The sequence below is a fragment of the Phaethon lepturus genome, unplaced genomic scaffold (assembly GCF_000687285.1).
Source record: "Phaethon lepturus isolate BGI_N335 unplaced genomic scaffold, ASM68728v1 Scaffold56494, whole genome shotgun sequence".
Classification (NCBI taxonomy): domain Eukaryota; kingdom Metazoa; phylum Chordata; class Aves; order Phaethontiformes; family Phaethontidae; genus Phaethon; species Phaethon lepturus.
Window position 1 is genome coordinate 3,282 of NW_010536651.1, and position 12,460 is coordinate 15,741.

At 44.5% G+C, this 12,460-nt stretch overlaps 1 protein-coding gene across 1 annotated transcript; it reads right to left on the bottom strand.

Annotated features, from left to right (window-relative positions):
• Positions 1–207: 207 nt before the first annotated feature.
• On the bottom strand, positions 208–12,214 carry LOC104620105 (protein scribble homolog; the record flags this gene model as incomplete). Its single annotated transcript, XM_010286223.1, has 7 exons — positions 12,166–12,214; positions 11,600–11,768; positions 9,964–10,053; positions 9,466–9,654; positions 4,300–4,439; positions 3,876–3,913; positions 208–259 (listed from the first exon to the last, which is right to left on the bottom strand). Coding segments are annotated over exons 1-7 (727 nt in total), but the record flags the coding sequence as incomplete, so codon positions are not given.
• Between the last annotated feature and the right edge of the window lie 246 nt (positions 12,215–12,460).

Sequence of the window (12,460 nt, forward strand, 5' to 3'; positions counted from 1 at the left end):
ACTAAAGCACAATGCAAATGTCCTACCCAAAACTGAATGTGGCAAGTTTGGAGGTGTCATTCTAGAACGGACAAAATAGGACACTGCTTCAAGCATCAAGAAGTTAAAGTCCTCAGGGTTGGTTCCTCAAGCAGGCAAAGGGGAACCCTCTAGAACCATGGTGGGAAGCAAGTAATACAAAGACGACTCCTTTGGCCATGAACTTACCCGAGTTATTTCTGTCATCTATGTATCTGAGGTCATCAGCTGCATCAGGTGACTGGAAGAGAAGAGAAGGCATGAGCATCCACCTCTGTAACACTAATGTCAGGTAATTCCCCACTTCCAGCCTTCCAACACACTACAGAAAACCTTTTACCTTCAAAGGCGCTTGTAATACAGCAGCTGGGGCATGACCCTCAGTGAATGAACGATTACAACATTAATCCTTTGTGCAAAAGTCAAGCAGCCCACTGCCTGAATTGCAGGATGAGGTGTGTGTCTGCGCATCAGAGCTCTCCTCCTTTTACTTTGTGTGCGTAGGAAGAAGAGGATAGGAAGTGACATGAAAGGCAGAAAGTGTAAAGACTACAGAAAATGAGTAGAAACATGGGAGGAGAGCAAAGACATGAGCTACGTTTCCTTGAGAATCCTGGATCCTAATTCTGCATCTGCACTGATCCCAGGACTAGCTTCTTATGCAAAATCAACTTTCTTCTTTGTATCCAGGCATGTATAGAGAACTGATGTGGGACAGGAAGCAGTTACATTCCAACAGATGGCAGAGACAGCTTTGGAGAAATGGCTAAGTGATACTCATGAAACTCCACCAGTTCCTGCTAATTTTAAAGCCTTCACAAAATGAAGACCATTCCAATAACCAGAGCTGTCTGTAGCGTATCAGACCAGAGTGACAACACCATGAGAAAACAACTTTGCTCATGGTCATGAACTTGAGGTGGCTTGAAAATCAGCACTAGTCTGGGGACAGGCATGAATGTCCCAAGCCCTACTTATTTTGCTGAAATACAGAATTTAATCTAGCTGTATATAGTGCTTCAAGGATAGAAAGATCAAAGTATCCTATTGAGGTATTCCGTTTACTTCAAAAGTGGCTGCATTTGTTACTTCTTTCTAGGTTTGTACACAGTACTTACACTGAGCTCAACATTAATCTGAACTTTACAAATGTAAGGATAGGATTTCAGAAGAGCTCACTATTCAGCAAGTTTAATAATGCCAAATTCATCTGAAAGTTCTGGCCACTAGTGATCAAAATCTATCTTTTAGGGGTCGTCTTGCTCAGCTCAAGACCACAAGTGAGGAGTAGCTTAATTTTTTTTTAGTTGTAGGACAGCGTCTCTGTAGAATTATATGTAAAGCATTGGGGAAATTTCACAGCTGTGAGAGTACAAGAAGTCCTCATTTCCATATAAACTTGCCTATTTTGTGCAAACAGCAAACTTGGAGGAGGCAGGAAAGAGGGGGGGATGATCTCAGCCCATTTAGTGTTTTAGAAATAAAGCAAATGTATGGTAGAAGCCATGCTCTTCATGAACAGAAGAGCACAGGGGGCTGTGATGACTTTGGCATGCACTGCTGAGGAACACAGCCCAGCCAAAATAGCACTGCGCTGATCCAAAGTGAGTGACATAGTTATGCGACTATGGCCAGGAAGAAATACAGTCTCTTTGTTACTGCACTGCTGACAGAGGTCCAGAATAACTGCCTGATGATTTGGAGGTGTAGCCTCCTTTGGAGGCACCTTCTCAGCTGCGAGAAGACCCAGTGCTGCACTGTGGCCTCAGTACAGGCTTCGGGAAACTCAGGTAGTCCAGAGCTGCTACTAGGATTTGAGTGGCCAGCCCTCTAACTCACTTGGTACAGAACCTGGAGAGGTGCATACCTCAAAAGGGAAGGGGTTCTTAGAGAAAAACATGAGTGACTACCAAGGGCTGAGCAATACCACCAGTGAAAGGAGTCAGCCAAGAATATGCAACAAATAACGTATAACTGCCCGAGAATCCTCAAAGTGCAACTCTGCTAAAATCAACCTGGCTTTGGGGATGACACCTTGGACCTGGTATCTTTGTGTCATGACAGCAAGTTAATGCCCAACATGTCAGTACTTGCTAGCTCTCCACACACAGCACAAATGTAACTGCAGGTATCTATCTGCTTTACTGTCTTTATATAAAACTAAAAAAAAATTTTAAAATTACAGACATCGGTATCTGCTCAAATCAGCTGTCACAAATGCAATCAGTTAATGACTAACCCAGATAATAAGAGAAAGGCAGTTGACAGTCCTGGGCAACTGGTTCTAGGTGGCCCTGCTTGAGCAGGAGAGTTAGACAAGATGACCTCCAGAGGTCCCTTCCAACCTCAACTGTCCTGTGATTCTATGAGAAAGCAGTTTAAATGAATATGAGGTTCTTTCAGGAAGGAGGAGAACCTTGCCATGGCGCTCACCCTTGCAACTTGGTGTTCTCTTTCCACGTGATTATTTCACAGTTCATCTACAGCAGAGTTACAACATAGGAGAATTGTTACCACAGCTGCTTCTTGGGCAGGATGCTGGATACATTCCAGTTTGAAGTTAACATTTGCAATTTGTTGGCAATCATTTCTATTGGTTTTTCTTCCCTTTTAGTTCTCATCTTTCAGTTAAAAATATTTCAGGATCAATTGAGGTGAAGATGTAGCTGCTTTGTACTTGCAAAGCTTTTGTCATTAATTTTAAAACCATCTGGACCAACTTTTTCACAATTCCACTTGAGTGAAGTCTCTACTAAACCCTCAATTATACTGCATGGCTGGTTGTCATTGCCTCCCACACAGACAGGGCCTCTGAAGGGGACTTCCTGAAATCATTCAACCTTTGCTCTGAAGGTTATCACTTCATGTGCAGGCACAATGAAACCCTAACCAATCTAATAGATGGTTCAGCATGCAGTTTATACCTGGATTTCGTAAACAGGTTTCGAGGAAGGAATAGCAGCAAATTCCCGGTAGTCAAACTTCTTTTCAGACATGGACTAGAAGGGACAGCAAAAGAGAAGAAACAGAGAAGAGAGAGTAAGGGGAGAGAAATGGATGGAAAACCAGCAGCAAGCTTAGCAATCTATGCAGAGAGAAAAGCAGAAGCAGAGTATCATTCTCAGTTAGTGCCAAGAGTGCCTGGATAGAGCCTCTGAATATGAGGCATCTCTGGGACATTGTCTTTTTAGTTGTTCTGGTGTCAGGACATGGGTTCCAAGTTGCAGAGAAAACATTATGTGCTCCAATAAAATGCATATGCACACCAAGTTAGATAGGAAACCTGTTTTCATGGGAAAATTCATGGTAAGATTCCTGATGCCTGTAGCACAGTCAGGATTTCAATCCAGAGTTGGCTGTATCGTGTGACCTTGGGCAAAACTAGGTCCCCTCTCTGTGCAGCCACTCCCACTCTTCCATTTGTCTGTCTTACTAATTTGGACAAGTTCTCTGCAACAATGTTCTGTTGCATTTATACAGTGCTTAGAAAAATTAAAATGGAGATTTCAGCTGAAGATCTCAGTTTTATGCTGTTGAGAAAACAAGGGGACAAAGTCTCTGAAGTGAAAGGCTTTCTGAACACGGAGGTAAAGAACCAGGAAAAGGATGAAATAACAAAACAAGGAAAGAGTAAACAGATGTTACATCGTAGTTTCAAAAAAGGGAGAATGCCTCTAGCAATGGGTATGGCAGAGCTTCAAGCACTGTGCTCTCTTCATAGTTCTGTATATCATGCATCCAGACCTGGCTTAAGTATTTAAGTAGGGATCCCATGGCCCAGATGCACGGTCCACACCCGAGCTGAGTAACCTTTGTTATAGGTGAGATAACAAAAGCAAGCAGAAGTTATGTCATACCAGCCTTCCCGGTGAAGTGACGTTTTTGGGACTGCAATCTGCAAAAGAGAACAGAAGAGCACTATTTTAGTGAATGGCTGTATTATATGCAACACTTCCCCAAATCTGCCCCTTGCACTTAGCAGCATTTAAGTGTGATAAAAGACTACGCTCAGGAAAGACTGCCTTCTCAGAACAAATGCCTCTTTCCTGTTTTTTTTAAAAGTCATGATGCTGGCTTTATTTCTGCTCTGATTCCCTGGAACCATACCTCAGATATTCTCTCACATTTTCTATAGATCAGGCCTATGCTAAGACATGCCCCAAAGGACCTTCCAGTCTAGGCTGAAGGAGAAAATTGCTTTCAACAGGTCTGCTTTCAAGCAAGTTAAGCTAGAGAAACACTAACTTTTTCCCTTGGAGATAAGACATAGCTATACAGTACCTTCCAATGGTGTTGGTGATGGGGTAGGAACAGGTGAAGGTGACTCTGCCAGCTGCTCCAGCGTGTTGCGTTTTTTCCCCTCCTTGGACTTGGCAATAACCATTTGGGCTTTAAGGGCATCCTGCTCAAGTGATTTCATCCTATCTCAGAAATGAGGGAGGGAGAAAAAGACATCAGACAATGCCTTCTCAGTAAGAAATAACGCTGCCTTCTGCACCCAGCAGCCAGACCACAGTCAACAGGCTGAATGCAGAAAGGCAAAATTAAGCATCTTAATTCCCTGAGGCAGCCAGACTTTCAAAGCAGGAGAGTAAAACAGCTTGGTTTGCTGTCATCCTAAAACACACATGCCATCATACGTGTTGAACAGACAAGAGCCTAGAGCTAAGTAAGCATCAACGCACTGAGAAGCTGCAGGCCTTTCCAGAGGTGCCATATACAATGGGAGAGCAACCCAAACTGGGAAAGGAACTGCAGGGGCTCAAAATGAGTAGGATCAGTTCTCAGGGCTTTACACTCCTCTGTGTTCTCAGTGTGTTGCACCTTAACTCTCTTCAGCCATCAGGAGATTATGAAATAGCTAAGAAAAAGTGGGTTCAGCCTTCAGATATGTCTGCTCCCTTCTCCCAGTCAGATCCAGCATCCCTCCCCACCATTCTCATTGAGACAACTGCTGGTAGTCTGTGGGACCTCAGGGAAATGAATACCAGCAACCACTAAAATTTCCTCCCTACCCCTGGCAGGCCACAGCTGGGAGCACTGCGTTAGGATGTAGGGATACAGACAGGACTGTTGAGCATGCAGCTGGCAGGGAGGGGGCTGTGCACACCTGGATTGGCTTCCTGACCCAGGGATTCTTGAGGCGTGACTCTGCATTGGACTAGACATCTGAGCTGGCCTGGCCCCGGGAGCAGGTGCCCACTGTCGGGACTGGTACAGCTTCCTGGCCAGATCCTGCTCGTACTGTTTAATACTGTCTTCAAGAGCTGAGGATCTGAGGAGGAGGAGGAGGAAGAAGAGGAGGAGGAGGAGGAAGAGGAGGAAGAGGAGATGATGATGATGAACATCGCAGCAGACAAGCGCAGGGAAAGAAAGAAACAGATACAGGAATATACCCTGGCAAGGAGAAATATGGGTCTGATATAGGGGCAGCCTTGATTAAAACAGGCTCCTATATCTGATCCTGTTCCACATCAACTTCTGCAGAGTAAGCAGGAACCTCCAGAGGGCAATCTGGCATGATATGCCCAGAAGCAGTAGCCTTCCGAGCCTCAGCATCTAAAGACTGCCCTCCTCACAGACTAGGATAGGACTAGAAACACCCAACAGACCACTGGAAAAGGCCCAGGAGGTAGTTACAAAGAAGTGTGTGTGTATGTGTGAAGCAGACTGAGGGAGCACAGGTCATGAGCGAGTGTGCATGCACACATTTGATATTCTCTTAACGTACATTTGCATACATATATCTCACCACCTGTAAGCATGCACCTTAAGGGGAAGCAAAATTGACAAGCACATTACAAAAGGTCTATTTGCCACAGGCCCTGCAACACATGCAATTGAAGAGGTGAGAGCATCTCTAAAGTAGTATGTGCATGGTAGGAAAACTGCCAAGATGCATATAGCCCTTGCTGGACACCAGCCCCCGTCGGTATGTGCCTGTACATTCTTAATCACCATCTTCCTATGGCATGAATGTCAGTGGTTGTGTGTGCCCAGAACATTTATGTAGCATGGATCCCAGTGTGTTTGTCCCAGCAGAGCACAGGTGTGTGTGCTGGGGACACGCACACGCATCACATGTCCTGGCAGAGCACTGGTCACACAGAGAGAAAAGGGAAAGCCCAAGAAGGTGCAAACTGATGGCGTCATGAGTGACAGCACACAGACCAGAGAACTGGAAAGAAGCAGAAGATAGAAGATTAGAAAGAAAGTAATAAAATCAGTGGCATTCACTTCAAGAAAATACAGGTTAGTGAGGCTGCAGCACCATGTGCAGGGCAATACAGTCCTCCCTCCCACACAACACATGTAGTGCTGCCTGGGGGCCCCTGGAAATAAGACCTGAGCCCCAGCTGCCATCATGTCACTGGGCCTACTCTTACACAGTTACAGCAGTTCTAGAAGTGGGATCCTCAGAAGACCAGATCATCGTGGGAGATCTGTGGTAGCAGGGAACAGTCCATACTATCTTACAAAAAGGAGCACATTGTGGTGACTGACTGATTCCTGCCAATGCCAAAATAAGCAAGGCCTTAACCCTACCAAAGGAATCAGCCAGGCACTTCTCTAAGAACTCAATAAAAAGCTACACCTTGGCATCAGAAGCAGAAAGGGGAGCCAAGGACCTGGTCTGCAGAACATAAAAACAGTAACACTGGATCTAACAACTGAAAAGCAAGATAGCTGCAAGTAGCTTCTCCTTGTCATGCATTCTTACTTCTAAAAGGCTCTCCCTTCACTAGTTCATTTTCTGTGAACAAAACATGCTTAGAAGAGATGAGACTGAAGGTTTGGAATGCAGGGATCTCCCTCCTGCCCATAATGGGCAAAACCACTATACTCAACACTCACTAACCCTTCTATACAGTGTAATGTAGAACTTTTACTGTGCCCTAAGCAATTTCAACAAAATCCTAGCTAGCCCAAAAGCATATTCACATGTACGCTACTGTTACAGGCAAATCATGTGATCACCTAAAAAAACCCTAACACCCCCCCACCCCCCAGCATTTTTCAGATTCCTTTATCTGCTGGCAACAGCAAGAAGTTCATGGAAGAACACTGAGTACCAAGGTGAGTGGTGTACATTCTGTGACATGAGCAACGTCCTTGTAATGGCTTTGCTTTCAAAGGTTTGCACACGCAATGTCATGTTTCTCCTTTCTACACCCATCTTAAACAAAGCTTTTATTACAGCATTCCTTGGATTTGTTAATGCTTAGGAGGAATCAGAGCTGACATTACCTCATAAAACCTGCCCCATCGTATGAAGTGGGGGCTTCCCATATAATTCCCATAATTCACATATTATGCATGGGAAGTGGAGGCATAAGGGAGAGAAAATTCTGCATATCTGATTGGGAAGGGATGACAGATCAGTCTCTACTGCCTCTCCAAGCACGGTGATGTTGATTTTCAGGAGAAGCCTGACAGACAACTTCTGTTTTGTTGGATCAAATACAACAGTGGACCTTTTTTTGAGGGGTGCAAGACTAAGCAGTAACTCTGTGCAAGATGTCTACTCCTGACAACACTGTGGTGCTTACACAGCATCATATTGACAGTCAGTTTTTAATGTATTCAACACTCAGAGCCTTCCTGTGAGACAGAGAAGTGCTATTACAGTTCTCTCTCTATGCATCTGCAGCACAGGAGGACTCGGTGATCTGTTCAATATCATAAGGAAGTATATGCCGGAGCAAGAATTCGGATCTGGTCATCTCAGTCTCAGCCAGCCTCTTCTGAGAAACGGTTTGTAAGCACACACCTGGCTCCACAAGACCTACAAAGCTTCTAGCCCTATAACACAAGGGCAATGCATCTGTTTTGGCAGGCATTGTTTACAAATTCTCTTCCATTTGTATTTTTGTAAAAGGGTTATTCCTGGCTTAATGTGAAAATACAGAACTTGCATTTGCAAATAGTGCCACTTGAAAAGTTGTGACACAGAAACCATGGGAATAGCATCAACTAGAACAGGCATGAGATGCCAAATACAGCAGAATATTCAGTGAATCAGAGTAGCAGACAGAATCCCACAGTATTTGGAGCATGAAACAATAGCACAGGACAGAAACAACCCTACCAGAGCACATTCTGTTGACACCCTGACTCGTCACTATGCCTGTATGCATACTAAGTGTAGACTCACAGAGTAATTCAGGTTGGAAGGGACCTCTGGAGGTAATCTGATCCAAAAGCTCCTCAAAGCAGGGCCAGCTTCAAAGGTCTAACAAACATGCTACAAGATGACAGAAATCAATCTCTTCCAAATCAAGGTTCCATATAACAAACAGGCTTTCCAGTGACCTCTTCAGCTTTCTGACATTACAGGGCAGTGCAGTGAAACTAAGGCAGTGCTTCAGAAAAAAATTTCCAGCTGAGACAGACCAGGCAAAGGAATCATCCACGGCAAAGAGCTGCAGGATACCAATAAAGTTTTTCTTGAAGGGCAAAAGCCCTGGTACCAGGAACATTAGTCCAGCTCTAAATAAACCATAAGCAGATCTGTTGCACAATCAAGTAACAATGATCAGCTTTGTAGCCTCAAAGCCCTAGATAATTAGCCATTTCTCATTGAGGATTCCACTATATATTTCTTCATCCTCAGAGCCTCCCCAGAAGATGATGGCACTGTTACCATCCATGTCTAAGCACAAACTGGAATTGCCAAGTGGTATCACAACTCACAGTAATCCCTCCAGCGTCTTATATAGCAGGCTGGCAAGGATGAGTCACTAAGCAGCCCTGTTCCTCTAAAGCTCTCATTCAAAGCTCAAGAGACACTGTTTCAGATTGTCCTTTGAATGCCTCCTACGGTATGGGAAGAAAACTACAATTAGTTATAGGAGCAGCTTAACTAATTTTTGAAAGGAATTATATGACACAGTAAATGCCTGGACTAGCTTCAAGCCTTAAGTTCTGAGCTAGGAAGTTCTCCTTCTTCCAAAACAGTTTTTAATCACTCTTTCATAGCTGAGGAAACAGCTTGTGTGGCTAAGAATGCCCTCATCCTGCTAATTTCTTGGCTTCAGCAAGTTTTCCAGTCTAGCAACACTGGAATTTTTCATTCTGAATATGTCACTTAGCAGCTTCAATACATATCACCTTTTTTATGTGTTACAAAGGAGGTGGGAAGCCGTGGGCTGAGAGGGAAGGAGTACGTTCACCATCACATGAAAGGTGTTTAAGTTACCTCTTTATAAAACCTCACTGTCTTCATGATTGTCTCACCCATGTAGCTGTTAGAAGCAGATGAGCTCAGACAAGTGGCGGATGCTTGGCACTGTTTGAACAGATACTATATAACCTCCACTAACACCTGACTTAGGAAGGCTTATTTATTCCCTGTTTTTAATACCATGTAATCCAAAAGACATACAGCAGGTCCCCTTTTCCTGAACTAGCCTAGTAAAGAGAACAGTGAAGATTCCTCTGTCTCACCGTGCCGCCCTCCACATTGCTCGTTTCTCTGCCTCCAGAGCACGACGTTCTGCTGGAGAAAGCTCCTTCTCTTGACCACTCAGAAGCTCAGGACTCTGCATTCGCAATCGCTCCTGATGCCGCCGTTCAGCTTTGGCTGTCCGCACAGGTGCCACTGGATCCCCTGCTCCAAGATATAATGGACTCAACCTGGGCAGAGAGGAACAGTGAGTGGTAGGCTGGCCTGGTCCACCACAACTCTTATCTGCCTTGTTTTCAAGATAAAAGGTGATGACTGACATCCCCAATCAACTGTTTAGTACCACATCCAAGGACATCACCTTGGGAGATGGAAGAACATGTAACAGAGGTGAGTTTCTCTTAAGAAGTTGGTTCCGATCACAGTTTCCCATTCTCCACAAAATCCTTCCTTTTACACCCTATGTCTGCTAAAAAGGAGGAGCCATCTGCTCCATCATCTGGCAGCTCCTAGGCAAAGGACACTGCTGCTCCACTTACCCAGACATAGAGTTGGTTCTCTGTTCAGGTTTGATTCCCTCTTCCAGTGAATTCCTCTGTGAGCTGCTGTTCTCATTGACCTCACAGGACCTAGAGCAAAGCAAGCATGTCAGTTAACAGTACCACAGGCTGGCACACCCAAGAAAGGTTCAGAACAGATTCAAGCCCCAGAAAGCAACAACTAGTTCAGTCCGAAGACGCAACCCTTAATGACTTTGCTCAACAGCTCCTTCTCCATTGCTGCAAACGTTTCCTTTGTTGATTTCATAAATGTTCATGCTCTCTAACGTCAGAACTCATTTTCTTCATTTGGAGGTCAACCATCCACTAACAGACACACACTCTTCAAATGTAATGCATCGTGTTGTTTGACAAGTTCTTGCACAGTTCTAGCCTGGCTCTTTCCAGCTGCCATTACGTGATGGGCAGCCTGGCTGCTTCCAGCTTTATGCTTTGCTGATGTCACATATACATGAATGTTAACAAAGGATCACTGTCCTGGGTTGTAAGTGAATGAACATCTGGGCTAGGGGTGAATCCTGAGTGATCTCAAAACAGTGATTCTTAATGTAGCCACTCTGTGTGCAACTGCTTGACACACTGAGGGTTTATGCTCATAACCAAAACCATCGCACTCTTAAGCTGTGCACATGCAGTTTGATCTGTAATGAAAGGAGGTCACAGAAGCGTGTTTTCCACAGGTTAAGAACATGCGCACAGCTACTGTGACTCAGTTGGCAGTGAGAATGTTTATCATGACTCTGAGCCCTTATTTTTACTGCTCAAGTTTATTTTGATTAAATTTCAGTTTCTATGACAAAAAAAAATTTTCAAGAAGCACAAATTCAGTCTATTCCACTGCCTCGCCTTTGCTCATATATATAAAAAATAATATAAATGCATCAATAATAAGCAACTGAAAGTCATCTGACAGATCCAGCCTTACTGTTCTCTAACCTCCCACATTTCAATACAAAAACAGTAGGAATAAGTAGGCCTTCACTTCAAACCAAGAAGCTGGTTTGCATTTGGCTGCTGTCCTTCCTTAGAGTTGCCCTGTCAGCACAGGAGGTGGAATCATTATGCGAGAAGTTCCTCAACAGAGACTGGACAGAAACAATGGAGAGATATGAGATTCAAAATGACAGGATAAATGTTTTCATCCACTGTAAGACTCACAATAAAAGTGTGAAGAGAATAATGTCTGTACCAAAGACACAGAAGAGAGAGTCAGATAAGGACAGGTTCAGCTTTATTCTAGTGCAACCTTCTTTTTATTTGAAAGCTTATGAAAAGCCTTTTTTCATTCCCCAAGTTCTATGCCCAAGAATTGGAAAAACAACAAGAAGATATCCTGGAGGACAAGTCCAGGAGAAGCAGGAAACAAAAGCCTAAAAAACCCCAAACCTAGGTTCAACATCAGGGCTCATCTTGAACTAGTTCCCTCTAAAAAACATCATCTCTACATACCCAAGTGCACAGCTAAAGGAGCTATTCTTCTGAAAAGAAAGAACTGTAAAAACCTGCCCACTTCTATGCTGAAGAAGAAATACTGCCCAGCCCTCTTCTCTGAAAAATTGATACTGGGACCTCTCTGACACATGTGGGTGGTACTGAGCTACCAGTCTTTTCTTACCGAGTTGCTGGAGTCTGGATGCTCCTTCCATTTAGTCTCTCAATCTTGTACTCCACTCCTTCAATGATGACACTGGACTGCGTGTTTATCTCAGGCACCTGTTTCACCATCTCATCCTCTTCTGCCTCTTCCTCCAGCAGAAGGGTACGTTTCTGCTGCAGTTTTCGAGCTGCCAAAATAAGACAGACTCATCTTATACCACAAAGCACTCGCTAAACCCCCACAAGGATAGGGGTTAAGGACCTCTGGGCAGGTCCTTATGCTCATCATCCCTGCAAGTTTGTGCTGTTTTCAGTCCACACCCTCTCCATGGAAGCCTCTGTTTCTCCTCCATTCCACCAATATTTCAGATGTAACAAACTCTACACCATTCCCTCAGTCCCTCCTTCCTTATTCACTAAACTTCCATTCCTGGACGCTCTACAGGACACATTTCCAGCAATTCATCATGCTGAGTACACTCATCCTCAAACTGGAAATTGTATGCAGACTCTTCTGCCCCCTTCCCCAGAGTGGAGAGCCCTAGGAATCTGCATACATGTGTCGAGTCTGATCTTCCCACTCACCTCCTGGAGAGACCAAAGCCTGGAATGCTGGTGACAGGCCTCCATACATGGCAGTGGACCGGGGGAACCATTAGGCAGGAAGACATATAGGTCACAAGAGGATCAGGGACAAAAGGGGCCTGCAGGCAGGTATTCTGCAGGCGACCAGTCACCAGCGGTGTTCCTCAGGCTCAATTCTAGGGCCAGTTCTGTTCAGTATTTTTATCAATGACCTGGATGCAGGAGTTGAATGCACCATTAGCAAGTTTGCCAATAATACTAAATGGGGAGGTGCTGTTGACTCTCTCAAGGGACA